Here is a 15,450-nt window from a genome sequence, read left to right on the forward strand (position 1 = left end):
TTCTCAGAGTTCGTTATGAGTACAGCGTCATCCGCATAGCATACCATATTTGCTGTTTCCCATTATATATCCTTGACACTTCCTGGTTTTATTCGGTATTTCTTCCATCACCAAGTTGAACAACAACGGGCTCAATGAGTCTCTTGTCTTATGCCGGTTTCCGATGTTTATTGGCTCAGTTGTTTCATTGTGACTCTTATTTTACTTGGTTCTTGGGTGTAGATGTTTTCTATTGTTTCCGTAATGTCTTGTGGAATTTGTCGATTTTGTAGTATAATTGTGATGTCATGTAGCTTTATGCGGTCAAAGGCTTTTGGTCCACAAAACAAATAAATGCTGGTCGGTTCCATTCTATTGCCTTCTCTTTTATTTGTCTAAGGATGCACGTCGTTGCACGATCTTCCTTTTCGAAATCCTTGTTGTTCGTCCCCGAATGTAGTTCGTTCTAGTATTTTTATTTGTTTATTTGTTTATTTGTTTATTTAACGCCGCTCGGCAATTATACATAATAATTTACATAAAAAAAAGAAATAAAATATGATAATTTTACAACATAATGAGATCGTGTCTAAACAAAACAACCAAAATGTCAGATAATCATACCAGCACTAACTTTCGCGCAGCACACTTCACAGCATTCTTCGATACACTATACAGCTCCCATCATCGCCACGCATATTCGTGATTGTAGACGAAATCTATACAGTGTGGCGCTCGTGTAGAAGTGGCCTTGGTATGGAAAGTACTTATGAAAGGTACTCTCAAACTGATGTTTGGCACGACGAAATCAGTAACTCCTATTAGGTCAGGAACATCAGAAGGCCATTGATAAGATTTGCACCGAAGCATAGGGTCAAGTATTTTCTCCTACTAGCCCAGCAGGTTGCAGCCTGTATATTCATTACCCTTGTTGACGATTCATAGTATATTTCTACAACTATTCCGGTATCTCATGTGCCTGATGAATTTTTGTTTGTACCTTCTCAAGTTTTTTCCATTTTGATGGTTGTGAATCGGATCCCATACTACACACCCTTACTCCGCCAATCGATCTCTGGTATATTGAATAGTTTTGACCAGCGTCTCTCATCTCGTCTAAAGTCATTACTTGACCTCAGTATACTTCCAAGTATTTGGTTGGCCTTGGCTGAAATATTTGTGATATGATTCTCTCGAAGTCAACTTGCTGTCCACGTAGATACAGGGTCTGATCCCTTCAACTTGAGGTATAATGTCATTTATATTGTAATATTGATGATAGTTGGAAGACGTACCCTACAGAACTCAATAATCGCACCTTCTTTACACATTTTAGTTTTGAGTCTGTTTAGTTTACACCACTTCTCAGTTTATCAATGTCACTCTTGTAGAATATACATGTCCTCATTGTCCTTAATACATCTGAATAGTTTGGAGTCATCGGCGAAAAGTGGTATTTGAACTGCAATGGAGCCGTAATATCATTGACAAATACAGGAATAGGAATCGGTCAAGGTGTGCGAACCTTGTGGAACCTGAACGATACACAAAATTCCTTGGAAACGTGATCCGAGATCTTGACCCGTAGACGCCTCCCCTTCAAGGTATGAGCGAACCGGTTGAGAGAGATTTCCAGATGTATCCCTTATTTCACTCTGGCTTTAGTAACGGTACCTCGTGGTTAACCATATCAGAGGCTTTGCTGAAGTCCGTGTATAACAACATGGACATCGATCCCCTCCGACAGATGTTTCATATTATATTCTATATAAAACTAACAAATTTATTTGCCTGTTGATCTCCCTTTAATTGAAACCATGCTGTTGATTGATCAGAAATCGCTTCAAACCAAAATTCAAGACTTCCAAGTATCATTTTCTCAAAAAACTTAGGTAAAACGGACTGAATACACACTTGTCGATGGTTGCATGCGTCAGTTTGGACCTGACTTAAATATAGGAACCACGTATTTCCACGCATCCGGAAAGACTCCCCATCTCAATGACTTATCAAAGATGAACAGCAACGGCTCACACAATCCAACCGCGCCCTCTTTAGGAAGAAATTTGATTCCATCGGGCCAGGCCTTTAAGATGTGTCCAGAGACAGCAGACCCTTCAATAGTTCGTCAAAATTAATTTCAATTCCATTTAGATTTGCCTGTCCACTGTTGAGGTTATTCTTTATATCACCACGTTCTTGCTCCGACAGTGGATCCTGGGTCCCATAGATACTGCTGAAAAATTCCACAAATAAGTTGCACACCTCTTCCACTCCCTCAGCCTTATTATCATCCCATTCCATGGTTGACGGTATCCCATTATCGGAGCTTCTCTTCATCCTCAGAAACTTCCAAAAATATGTAGGGTCCTTATCAATCGCTGATTCAGCATTGCGAGTAAAGTCCTCATAGCTCTTGATACACAATTGTTTGCATTCTTTCCTTAATTCACTGAACTTTTGATAATCATTATAGCATCCTGTCTTTTTGTACCTAGCGTGTGCCGCTCTCTTGGTCTTGATCTTGTTGATTAAGTATTTATTAAACCAGCACGGATAATTGGAGTCTTTCTTAATAGAACGCGGAATAAACAAATTAATACCATCCTGAAGAATTTCGTAAAAGTACGAAACGATGTCGTCTATATTTTTAAGTTGGTACATTGGTATCCAGTTATGTTGCAAAAGAAAATTATTCAAAGCTCCATAATCTCCTTTTTTAACGTCTAGAAACTCCGTAGTCCTTGGCTTAATAAATTGATTCAACAAAATCTCGGTTCCGATGGTGGGATGGAATTTATCTTCCGGTACCAATGCTGGTAAGGTCCTAAGAGATAAGTCACAGTTTGTGAATGCGAGATCTAGATATTTACCATCAGTATTGTGTATTATGTTGATCTGAGATAAACCCAGCAAAGAGAATTCTCTCATAACTACCTCCGACTGGACCGACTCTCCAAAAAATTCATCTTCGCATCTCTTTATAGCAAATCGTGTCCAGGAAGGTTGTAATCCCCAATAATTATCATTTCTACATCCAAGTTATTTGTTAAGTAGTTTACGACGTCCTGCATATGCTTTCATACACCTCCAACTCACTGGCTGGGTGAGGATGCTTAAACGACACCGACGACTAGATCCTCTTGGTTCATTTTAATTTTCACGAATATTTGCTCAACATCCTGATTGGTTACCTTAAGAGGATCTGCCTGAATCGCCTTCTTGACAGCTATAAATACTCCTCCACCACGCTGCTTCTGATTCGTTATCACGTCTCTGTCTCTTCTAAATAACCTGAATGTACTATCAATGACCTCTCCATCTGGAATGCAATTATTTAACCATGATTCTGTAACACATATAATATTATTATCGCATGATGCTGCAGCAGTAAAAAATTGCTTTAATTTAGTACGTAGACCTCTGACATTTTGATATACTAGTGATAAGCTGTCTAGTTTAACCCTGTGCTTCGCCGAGCATGGCGAAAATGCTCCTTCTTTTCTATAACTGGATCACCAAATTTGTATCTGATGACCAGGTCTTTTCCCCTTCCTCTTCTCTCTTCCTCAGTTCTTTTTAACCGTTTTCAGTTTTTCTCTCTGCATGTAGGTTCGATCCGGTTTAAATCTAATAGTTTCATCTTGTAGTTTAGCACTCAAAACCTGCCTTGCTTTATCTTTGGACGGTAGATTAATTTTCACTGGTCTTATCTTGCCTTCTGACACCTTCCCTATTCTATTGACACGAATATCATCAAGTACAATGTCACCATCATCCTGGAATAGTTGCAAAGCCCTAACTTTATCGTCTGCCTGTCTTTCCAGCCCTAAGTCTTTGGTAGACTCTGGGATATTGAAGCCAATAACACACGTCTCTCGCCTTTTTCTATCTACACTCTCTCTAAGAAATTCATTGACATCCGGTTTGATCCTCTCCAGCTTCTTTACACGGTTCCCCAGATCTGTTAAAGTTTTACTGTTATTATCGCACTCTTTCTTGACATCAGCGTTGGATTCTTTCAGCAACTTAATATTTGATTTGATGTCCCTTATTTCTTGCTTGAACGGCTCCAGGTGCTTTAAAAACAGAGCCTCCATGCCCTTCATGATAGCTTTCATCGATGGTGGTTCCACGTCTTCGGTGTCCACTTCGTCCTCCTCTACCTCTTCCATATCCACAATACGAGTACTAACCTCCAAATCACAACTATTGCAATGTCATTTGGCAATCCCATATTTTTTAAAGTCCGACGCTAATTTATTAAAACCATTGTTATCTAACCCACTACACTTCTTATGAAACCATTTTTTACAAACACAACAGCTTAAACTACCCGAATTTTCCCTGATTTGCTTATCACATTTTATACACACGTGTTTACTTGGCGCCATCTCATCTTTTACAAACTAGTTTGTTGGATATTATTCGAGTTGTTATTTTTAGTGTTGTACTGAGTAAGGTGATTCCCCTGTAATTTGATGGTATTTGCCTATCTCCTTTTTTGAATAGCATAATTAGGGTACTTGTCCTCCATTCATTGGGTATTCTGCGTTCTTTTAATACTTTGTTGATCATCTTGGTAATTTCTGTTATTAATTTTTCACCTCCATACTTCAATAATTCGTTGGCTATTCCATCCGGGCCGGCTGCTTTTCTGTTTTTCAGTTTTGCTAGTACTTCTGCGATCTCATTTTTGTTCACACTAGTAGCTTCTTCTTGTATTCTAATCCTTGTGTTGTTAATCGCGTTTTCGTCTATGCTTGCATTGTGTAGTTCTTCAATATATACTTGATCCAGGTTTCTTTCTCTATGTGCTTACTCTCTAGCACAGTCTTTCCCAAAGTGGGCGATAACGCCCCCTTGTGGGCGCTGCAGGTCTCAAGGGGGGCATTCCTGTACATAATATACATATATAGGACACAATATTTAATTAATTCAATATGAAGTTAGAGTGGTTTTTAAATAAGTGAAAAAATGGGGGCGCTAAAAAAATATTTATTCTCAAAGTGGGCAGTAGACAAAATAAGTTTGGGAACCACTGCTCTAGCAGCTCTTTGAGTTCTTGTCTTTGTCGCCTAATTGTTTTCCATATGATTTTTTGGGCTCCATAAAAATCATGTTCTAGATTTTTCGAGAATATCCTAAAATGCTCGTTTTTTGTTGTTCTGACTAGTTCGTGTGTTTCGATGCGTTTCCTCTTGTATTTGCGGTATGATTGCATTGTCCTTTCCGTTCTATATTGCTGGTATGCAAGTCTTTTTTCTTTACATTTTTGTTTAATTTCGTCGGTAAACCAGGGCGTTCTCTTTCCAAAGGGGTTGTATGGTTTTACTTCCTTGCTTCCCAATGCTTCCTCTGCAGCTTGTGTGACATTGGTCTTTAGTTTATCCCATGCTTTGTCTACCTCATCCTCATCTGTTATGCTGTTGTTCAATATTTTTTGTTCTAGTCTATTTAGGTAAAGGTTTCTTGTTGTTTCATCTGACATTCCTTCCACTTTTATTTTTTTCTGTAGCTTAGTTTCTTTATTTGATTTCGTTTTTTTGATGGGATTAATTCTAGTTTTCGCCATAACTAAGTTGTGGTCGCTTCCAATATCTGCTGATGTTAAACTTGTTATGTCTAATATATCTGTTGGTGGTATTTCCCTGTTTGTGATGATATAGTCTATTGTTGACCTATATCCGCGTTCATTGTTGAAAGTATACTTATGTTGCTGCTTGTGGTTGTAAAATGTGTTATTTATTCTTAGCTCATTGATTGTGCATAAAGTTGTCAAAAGTTCCCCATTTTCATTTTCTACTTCTTCATTGAACCGTTGTTTAATGCCCGGTATTACTCTATTTCCAACTCTTGCATTTAGGTCTCCTAGGATTATAATAGCTTCGTTGTTGTTGATTTTGTCTAGCTCCTCTTGTAGTTTATCGTAGAAGTCTTACCTTATGGTTTGGCTTCTACAGTTCTCAGGAGCATACACATTGACTATATTTAATTTTGTTTTGTTGATTTCTATTCTAATTCTTACAATTCGTTCTGAAACATACGATATTCCTTTAATGCTGTCTACATACTTTTTGTGAATCATTATTCCAACACCTTCCTTTGCTCTCATGTTTTCCTTAACTCCACTGTATATTAATGGATATTCCCCAATAATCATCTGTCCTTTGCCTTTTCTTTTGGTTTCCTGAATCGCGCACATATCAATTTTATAGTCTTTAATTTCGTTTTCCAATTCTTGTTGTCGGTTACTGAGTGCCCTGATATTCCACGTTGCCAATCTTAGGTTATGTTGCTTTGTTATTCTTTGTTTCCGTTTTCTTGCCTTGTTCGTTATCGTTAGATCTGTCCCATTCCGAGGCTCTCCACTGGTACTTTGAGCACTTTAATCCTTTTTACCCAGGGCAGGTCGCTGGCCTCACCCTTGAACCTTCCTTCTTTACACGGGCTTAGGACCGTCAGCATTTCCTCTGGTCTACTCGATCCGTCCAGACTCCATGCAGGCGAAGTTTGATTGTGGAGCGATTCCGCAAATATCTCCGCTTTCTCAGCATCTGCGTGGGGCCCATTCGGCGGAATTTGCGTGCGATGCGGAACGCCGCTTTCGGGCTTTCTTCCGTTTCGGCGCAATGCGCCTCCTTACGTTCGCTCTATAAGTTGAGCGATCCGACTCTTGATCTCCTTGCACAGGATGTTGAGAGGGTGGCGCAGTTCGTTGGCTCGTGAGCGGTACCACCGCTTTCTGAGCCGGTTGCGGCGACGTATGAGCTCGTCGTCAGGAAGGCTGATGTGATCGGGCCGAATCATGCGTGTGACAGTTGCTTGGGTGACGAGTAGCGTGACTCGATTTGTGAGTGAAGCGATGGCGGTGTGCGACGCCGTCAGTGGACGAAATATTAGGGCGGGAAGGGGTGGATTTTTCCAACAGGAACTGGACCATGGTCCAATCGACTGTAAAACCTCTTGCCGGATATTCCGGGGCACCTTGCTGGTTTTCCATAATTACTGGCGGATGGTCAGAACCTATAGATCAGGTGGACCACGACAGAGCGCACGTTCGTTCTCGCCGTAACAAACAAGTCGAGGATGTCAGCGGGGCGACAGCGGGCGTTGGCGGGATGAGTGAGTCGGAAGAGTCGGGCGTAAACCGCGATGTTATGGCGCGAGGGTCGCGCTGTGAGTCGGCGACCGTTATAGTATTGCCGACGCAATTCCATGCCTTGTGTTTGGCGTTAAGATCGCGCCAACACATTATTCAGGGGCTCTGTTGGGAACGGGGAGAAAATTTCAGAGCTTGCGATCGATGTTTTGTTGCGGACGGTACGCTGCGTAGACGGCGTAGAGTGGAGGTCGCTGAGTTGGACGCCACGACAGTCACCGACTACCGGTGTCGGAGCCGATCTGGAGGAAGTTGATGCCTACGAACGAAATGTCGACACCGCCAGCGGTACAGAACCGGAGCTGTCTCGGCGGCGGACTGTAACAATTTCGAAGGGGAAAGTGAGTTAGCGGCTGACGGCCGTGTCTCAATGACGCACGCAATGTCGATTTTTGTTATCACACTCTAGGAAGAGCTCAATTCCGGGTATTGCGAACGGATACCGTTCACGCGTTCCATGCTTGACGATGCGTAGCGGTTTCCTAGCCATTAGCTGTCAGGAAGCGAAGAGAGGCTGTAAGAGAGGAAGAGAGAGAGAACCGGAGAGACGCCCTACTGCGTTGTGACTGCGGTGTTGGTTGGGTAGAGGCCACAAGCTGCGTGGAGGCCGCGCTGAAGAATTCACCGCTTTGCAGTAACATGTTGGTGAACATGGGCATTAGCTGCATTTGCCTGTAAGGGGCGTCGGTGATGTTTGCCGACGGGCACGGCGAGAAAGAAGAAGCGACGGCGAGGCGAAATGCTGCTGTTACAGCATAAGATGGCGCAGAGCTGTCCGGGCCCGCGCGACCGGGGTAACAGTTGAGGGGTGTGCAGTGTTGTATGCACGCGGCGAGTTGCGGGTCGAGGGGCGAAGCCTATGGGAATTTGTCCGCGTTGTTGATCGGCGGAGCGGACGGAGCGAGCGGAGTGGTGTCTTCCACACCGGCATGATGGCGACGCGCTGGGCAGCTGCGCGCGAAAGCAGGGTGCGCCCCCCCGCAGTTTGCGCACTGACGGTGGTCGCGGTTTTCAGCGTGTTCGCAACTGTTAGAGTAGTGCGAGCCGGCGCAGAAGCCGCAGACAAAAGGGCGCGAGCAGAAGCGAGCCGTGTGGCCGAACTTCACAGCGGCGGCGACATATCGAGCTGGGTTGTCGGGAAGCATTGCTCGGTCGGCATTCGAGCCCTCAGTCACGATTTATTGAAAATCTCGCAGTTGCTTGTCGCAGAGACGACGGTTTCGAAGCGCGCTTGCCACCGTCGTTTTGCGCGCATGCGGCAAGATGATGACATCGCGCACGCGCGTGATCTCGGCCTTGAGCTGCTCTTCGCTAAGCTCCTCACCGATGCAGCGATGTCGATCCCCGCTTTAGCGCTCGCGGCAGCAGAGTTGCTTGCGGAGGGCGCGGCACGGTAAGTTCGCGCGGCGACCGGAGCGGCGGCGGTCGTATTTCGTTGGGGGCGGCCAGCGGAGCCAGAAGGTGAAGGATAAAGGTTGCGAGCAGTGACTCCAGGTAAGTCCAGCGGGTGCCCAATAACAAGAGGCGGCGCTGGGGAAGGCATGCAACGTGCTGGGGACGGCGTAGCGCCCAGTGCAGCCGTCAGGTTACGGACTTCCGTAATCAGAGCACTAATTGCTGTTGGAGCTCGCAGATCAGTTGTTGCTGGCGTTGGATGGTGGCGTCACGCTCGTCAACAGCGGTGGACGGCGTGACCGGCGTGGCCGGCGAAGGGTTTGTGGCAACCATGGTGGAGCGGTTGCTGTGGCCGGTGCTGAAAGCGAGGGTGAGTCACCCGACGTGGTGGACGCGGTGAACAGCGGAGGAAGCGCGACCTGCGCAGCTGCGGCGCTGGCACGTGTGCGCGACTCGCTGTCACTGCCGGACGGACGGTGACGAAGTCCTGGAGCGTCGACGGTGGTAGGGGGGCGGCACTCGCCGACCGCTCTCACGCGTACACGTTGGCGGGACGGCTTCGGCTCACCCTCACGTGCCTTGGTTTTAAGAAATTTTGCGCACTTACCTTTTGCGCCGTGCGTGCTGGTGGTGGACGTCGTGGAGGCGTCGCTGTGGCCGGCGTCCGTGTCGCCGTCCATCGCGCCTGGGGGTGGGGTCCCTTCCGCTCGTTGACTGTGGAGGTTTGCTTTCCTTCGGCGCGCTTGCACTCGGTTCTGTCTCGCTTGCCTGCCTCGTTTTGTCCGGCGGTTGGACTAACGGTCTTTCGCGACGGTTAACGGTTTCCGCGCGCGGTGAAACACGTCTGTTCGCCTCAACGATTGAGAGCGAACTACTGCTGGAATTTTTTTTTGAAGCAAGGTGTGAAAAATCTGCATACAGACTGCCGACCGGATGGGAAGGTCGGCGTGTGGGGTTTAGGCCTCGCTGAGGGCGACGGTCCCGACCCACTAAACAACACACCTTGGAGAGTTTGCCCCGAAGGGCTTAAAACCCTGAACCAAAAGCGGAGGTGGCTCCCAAGGTATTGCTACCTAGAGGGAGCGAGTTTAGAAGTTTTGTTGTAGGAAAAGCTGGTGGATTATATGCGCAAGGGAGCTCATAATGCGGGTGGAAGAGTACAGTTAAATAGATTTACAGATTTACAGACAGTGTACATTAGAATAGTAGTGGCTTGTGTTGAGTTGGCTGCCTACGTTGGTAATACTAGGCAGCATGGGTGGCGGTAGGTGTCGTGCGTTTTCGGCCGGAGGTCGGCTAGGCGTGCGATGGCGGGGTTCGGGTGATGTTGCAACGTGTATTGCAAGTTCTCCGCTAGCCGGGCTGCGAATCCAAAAAGATCGGGCAGTCCGGTCTCGTAGAGAACCTGCGCGTTGTGCACGCACCAGTGGAAACCCACGCTGCGGCGGAGGAGGCGCATGAAAGTGCCTTGCAGGCTGGCCAGGCGTCGTGGTAGTGCGGATCCCCATATGGGAATGCCGTAGCACATGACGCTGCGAACGAAGGCGGTGAAAATTCGCAGTTTTGTGTTGCAACTGAGCCGAGCGCAGTTGAACATTGGCCGAAGTTGGGCGAAGATGGCACGGGCTTTCTGCCTAGCGTATTTGATGTGCCGGATCCACGATAACCGTCGGTCCAGGTAAACACCAAGGTATTTAACACATGGACTCCACGGTATGTGTTTCCGGTTAACGCATAGGCGCGGTGTTCTGTGGCTGAGCCTACGGGAAAACATTATAGCTTCGGACTTACTCTCATTTATGCGAAGGCCCCACTGCGAGTACCAATCCAGCAGCGTTGGAAGGTGCTCCTGGATAGGCTGTGCGGAAGTTGACAGATGCGGGCTAGAAGATATGAGAGCGATGTCGTCGGCGTAGAGGGCAATTTCGACTCTTGCCCGGGTCGGGATGTCCGCGCAGTACACATTAAAAAGGACAGGCGACAGTTTGGAGCCTTGCAGGTTCTCAGCACCGATCGACGAGTAGAAGGTCCTAAGAAAGACTCAACACAAGCGATTAGATACAGAGGTGGAAACACGCAATTTATAAACCAGTCCGTCGTGCCATACCCTGTCAGACGCCTGACGGACGTCGAGCAGAAGCTTATGGCGGTGTGGCGGCGTCGATTGAGGTTCTCCGCGATGTATTCGCTGACCCGGAGTAGTTGGTGGAGTGTGCCGTGCTCTTTCCTGAAGCCGCACTGGTCGGCTTGGATGATATTGTTCGCATCGATGTGTTCTTGCAGTCTGGCAAGAACAACACCCTCCGCCAGCTTTGACAGCGCAGACAACAGGCTGATAGGGCAGAGCGAGGCCTTTTCATATACGTAGGCGTCGGTCGCCTCGCCGCGGCGCTGGACTCGAGCGATCATCTTCGCGTAGCGCTCAGTCAGTCTTTTCCGTTTGCAAAACGCCTCCTCGAACTCTGTATCAAACTCGCTAAACGTGTTCATCTGGGTTGCGTTCAATGCATACCAGTGTCTAGCCTCGCTGATCGGGTGCGCGCCGTCTCCAGCATGTATGAGTCGGGATGGCGTGGAGCGTGGTGATCACGCAAGGTCTTCAACCGGATAAGATGCGTACGTTTCATAGTACGTCTGTGATGGTCGGCACGCAGACACCTGTTCGTAGCGGCTGTGATGACTTCATCGTAACGCCGCCGGTTCTTGGTGGATATCAGTTTAGCAGTTCGCTGTTAAACCTCGCCGGTGGGTGTCGTCAATGGTACTGTCGAGAATTTCTCAAAAACACTGCCCAGATCACGTGTGGTTGGGTAGGTCAAAGCCACTTCTTTTCGGCGATTATTGAGCGGATGCGCAGATAAATCAGGATTTCTTTCTGTTTGAAAAAAAATTGGTCTTACTGAAGCGCATGTGTTTGCGTCTATTCTTCACGGTCGGCTCCAATTTCTTGATCTTCGTTGTCTCTACGGGTATATTCCAATATTCAATTTATCCCACTTTTGTTAGAAATAACTCATGTGGTCTCTAATTCAAAATCTCTAATTTAGTTCTCTAATTTATTTCTCTAATTATACAAACTATATGTTTCACGATCTCAACTTCCCCCATTCTCTACTCGACTTCCCTCTGCCGCGTTCTCTATTCGACTCCCCTCTGCCGCGTTCTCTATTCGACTCCCCTCTGCCGCGTTCTCTACTCGACTCCCCCTGCCGCGTTCTCTACTCGACTCTAAGATTGTACTTTTTGTATTGTTGCCGCTGCCTTTCTTCTGAATTTCTCGCCTGTTTTAGAAGAATCTGGAAATTTCAGACATGAACGACCAATATCTTCTTTTCCATTATATTCAATTTAAATTAATTTACCTGTCGCATCCATTTGATCCGTCGATATTAGTTGCTACGTCGTAAACGACTGTAAGGCAAACCTCCCGTATCAATAGTTGTCATTTTGTGTAACTTTTGATTCCTTGTAAGTTTGCTGTTCAATATTGTGACGGCCAATATATATATATATATATATACGAGCTGACCCGACAGACGTTGTTTTGCCATATAAATTAATTCTAGTTTCTATGCAAGTATGTGGTATATGCGTGATCTTTTAATACTATGGCGTGAACAAGATTTTTTGTGAGTTCATCTTTAGCGAGCACAAACAAACTGGATGGTTTACTCACTCGAGAACATTTAAGCCACAAATAGACATCGTTTGGCCTTGAGATTTGTTGATTGTCATTGTAAATGCCAATCTATTGGGGAACTGAATTCGTTTGAATTGAATTGGCACATCTGTAGGTATGATAGGAATCCGTGGTTTTAATATATTTTTACCTTTGAACTTGCTATTAAAATGCTGGCTTCGATAACGTTTTTCATCAGTTTTTGAATGACTAATCGCGTACCGTTGCACAGCCGTGGCGGGTTTAAATTACGAAGCACAATAATTGGAGATCCAACCTTCAATTGCATATTATGCCTGACAAACCCGGTGAGTTCAAAAATTCTGTTGGAAAATTGACAACTTCCCTGGCATCGCAAATTGTATCAATAGATTTATATGATACCAAGTTCCCTGACAACAACTGCATTTTTTATGCTAAAATAGCTCTTTCTGCAAGCCACTCTTGATTTATGTACTGTGTGTGTGTACATCGGGAAATATTTGTTGAATGAGAGTATCTTGCGGATCAGCGATTGTGCAGAAATCGGTCGGTAATTTTACGTATCTATTTTCATCTGTAGCAACTTTCCCATCACTGATATCTAAGAGTTGTTTTGAGAATGTTTCAGCGGATGGATCTTGAAGCATTTGCATATTTAGCATATTTTCTTTCAGCTGTACTTTTTCAACATAACGCCACAATGGAGTTGATTTTAAGCATGCGTTAATCTTATCAGCATATGTTGAACATGGAATGACGGGAAGTGTTTGTCTGAAAGCACTAACAGAGTGCCGCCAAATAGATTGTCGTTGTTTTTAATATCTTTCAAAGTCCTATTCAACGCCTCAATTGAATTTATATATGTGTATATACATATATATTCTTGTATAACAATTATTTAATCCAATTAATTTATCAAAATCCTCCAACAATGGACATGTTTCTTCATGTCTCATAAATGAGTTCCACTTTTTGAAGTTCATGTTGTTTACTATTGACTTTTCACTTGCTTTGTGCTTTTTCCCATCGCTGGCTCTTGCTAGCCATAACTCTTGTTACATTGTGTAGACGTGTTTTCAAAGTTATGTCATCAAAAGTCATTGTTACATCTGGAAAGTAAGGCAAAATACATTCAGCAAGTAATGTCTCAGTGACCACTACATATAATCTCTTTTTCAATGTAAGAAGACCAAACAATCGTGCAGATATTTTCAATTCCCTTTCCTTAGGTCTTACCCCCCATTACCTCATTGTCATCTCCAAATCCATTGTGACATAGGTATATCTTCTTAAATTCTGATGGGTTATTGATGTCTTGTCTCAGCCATTTGCAAATTACAGATCTTTCATAGGAAGGTGAGATTATGACAATTATGACAATTCACAACTTACAATTCTTCTTCTTCTTCTTCTTCTTCTCTTATGTAGGCAATAGCCTGTTTTTCTTCATTGTATTACATCTGACCATCTTTTCCTAGGTCTTCCCAGCGACCTGCGCCCTTGTGGCGATTTATAAAGCGATGCTACTCGACTATTCTTGTGGTCTCCATCCTACTGATGTGATTGTTCCATTCTGACCTTCTGTGTTGTATCCACTCATTGATTTCCTTTACTTTGCACCTCTCTCTAATCTGCTTACTTGGTATTCTGTCCCTGAGAGTTGTACCTTCTATTGTTCTTAGCGTGCGCATTTCCGATGTCTCCATCAAGCTCTTGATTTTTGAGGTGTCTGCTCGTGTTTCCGAGGTGTATGTCATTATTGGCCTTATCACTGCTTTATATATTCTTCCGCGAACTTGTTTGGATATGTGCTTGTTCCGTAGTATGGGTCCTTTCAGGCATCCAGCAATTTTGTTTGCTTTTATTGTTTGTTGGAGTACTTCGTGATACAAGTCACCATAGCTAGTGGTGGGGATTCCCAAATATGTGAACTGTGACACCTGTTCTATGACTTTGCCTTCCAACTCTAGTTTGCACCTTGTTGGTTCTGGTGCAAGTACCATACATTTAGTTTTAGATGAAGATATCTTCATGGTAAATGTTCTAGCAGTTGTGTTCAAAACGTGTAGCATTCGTTGCAGGTCGTCTTCGTTGTGCGCGATAAGTACAGCATCGTCCGCAAAAGCACATGATATTTAGCTGATGTTGTTGCATTTTACTTATTACTCATGGATCTTACTCCCGCTATCATCTCATCCATGATCATATTGAATAGGAGAGGGCTTAAACTATCTCCCTGGCGAGTGCCACTCCCAGCTTTGATGGGCATTAGAGTCCGATTGTTAACTTTTGTTTCAAAGTGGTTGTGTGTACATATCTTCAACGGTCTTTATCACGTCTGGGGCTGATCTTTTGTGTAATACTTGAATTACATTCTCTGGTCATTACCCTGTCGAAGCTTTTCGAAGTCAACAAAACAAGTGTAAGCGGAACGGCCTGTTAAATTCAATTGCTTTTTCTTTCAGCTGTCGGATCACAAATACAGCGTCAGCGCATGACCTACCAGTTCGAAAGCCTTGTTGTTCTTCTGCTATTGACGTTTTTGCTAGTAAGTTATTGGTGATTATTTTAGTGAGTAGTTTGAGGGTAGTGCTCAGAAGAGTAATGCCGCGATAGTTGTTGGGGTCATTTCTTGCGCCTTTCTTAAACATTAGAATAAGGATGCTCACTTTCCATTCGGCTGGAATTTTCTGGTTCTTAAGAATCTTAGAGAATAGCTTGGTCAGTTCTTCTATCAATGCAGTTCCCCCATATTTTAGCAGCTCGTTAGGTATTTGGTCTCTCCCTGCTGATTTGCGGTTTTTTAGGTTTCGTAGGGCGTTGGTAACATCGTCCTGGTCAATGTTCGTAACTTCTATTGACCTTATATCTGGGATATTGCGGGTGTTATCGGTTGGCACTTCTGCGATATTCGAGGAATATAGTGTGCTTAGATATTTACTCCATGTGTCATCGTCAATCGCTTCTGCTTTGATAATTTCGTTTAGGTCTGATCTTTGACGCCTAATAAATTTCCAGATATCCTTTTGCAAACCGTAAAAATCGCTCTCCATTTGTTTTGAGTATGTTTCCCAGTAATTGTCCTTATGCCACCTAACTAGCAAGTTGGTCTCGTTGCGAATTCTCTTATATTTTCGGTAGGCTTGTGCTGTTCTTGTGTGTTTTGTAACTTCGCCCGCATGACGACACATGGCATGTGGCCAGTCCTAAGCCTGGATAAAGAAGGAAGGTTCCAAGACCCGGCTAGCAACCG

The 15,450-nt window shown here is 44.6% G+C and overlaps 1 protein-coding gene and 1 long non-coding RNA gene across 2 annotated transcripts; both read right to left on the reverse strand.

Annotated features, from left to right (window-relative positions):
• Positions 1–11,578: 11,578 nt before the first annotated feature.
• On the reverse strand, positions 11,579–13,062 carry LOC135802920 (uncharacterized). The gene is made up of 2 exons (XR_010550665.1): positions 11,899–13,062; positions 11,579–11,832 (listed from the first exon to the last, which is right to left on the reverse strand). It is a non-coding gene; the product is annotated as an uncharacterized lncRNA (long non-coding RNA).
• A 658-nt stretch (positions 13,063–13,720) lies between these two features.
• On the reverse strand, positions 13,721–15,250 carry LOC135802919 (uncharacterized). Its single transcript, XM_065316533.1, has 2 exons — positions 14,701–15,250; positions 13,721–14,184 (listed from the first exon to the last, which is right to left on the reverse strand). Exons 1-2 carry the CDS (start codon positions 15,248–15,250, stop codon positions 13,721–13,723), a joined length of 1,014 nt encoding a protein of 337 aa, XP_065172605.1.
• Between the last annotated feature and the right edge of the window lie 200 nt (positions 15,251–15,450).

The sequence above is a fragment of the Atheta coriaria genome, unplaced genomic scaffold (assembly GCF_025399875.1).
Source record: "Atheta coriaria isolate IRGN ID8LTWV9N9 unplaced genomic scaffold, Caltech_Dcor_3.1 hic_scaffold_67_pilon, whole genome shotgun sequence".
Classification (NCBI taxonomy): Eukaryota; Metazoa; Arthropoda; class Insecta; order Coleoptera; family Staphylinidae; genus Dalotia; species Dalotia coriaria.

Coding starts and splice junctions, on each gene's coding strand:
- LOC135802919 (XM_065316533.1), bottom strand. CDS start 15,250: ATGGAGAGCGATTTTTACGGTTTGCAAAAGGATATCTGGAAATTTATT. Junction 14,185..14,700: donor ACAACAAGGCTTTCGAACTG/GTAGGTCATGCG, acceptor TACTTGCACCAG/AACCAACAAGGTGCAAACTA.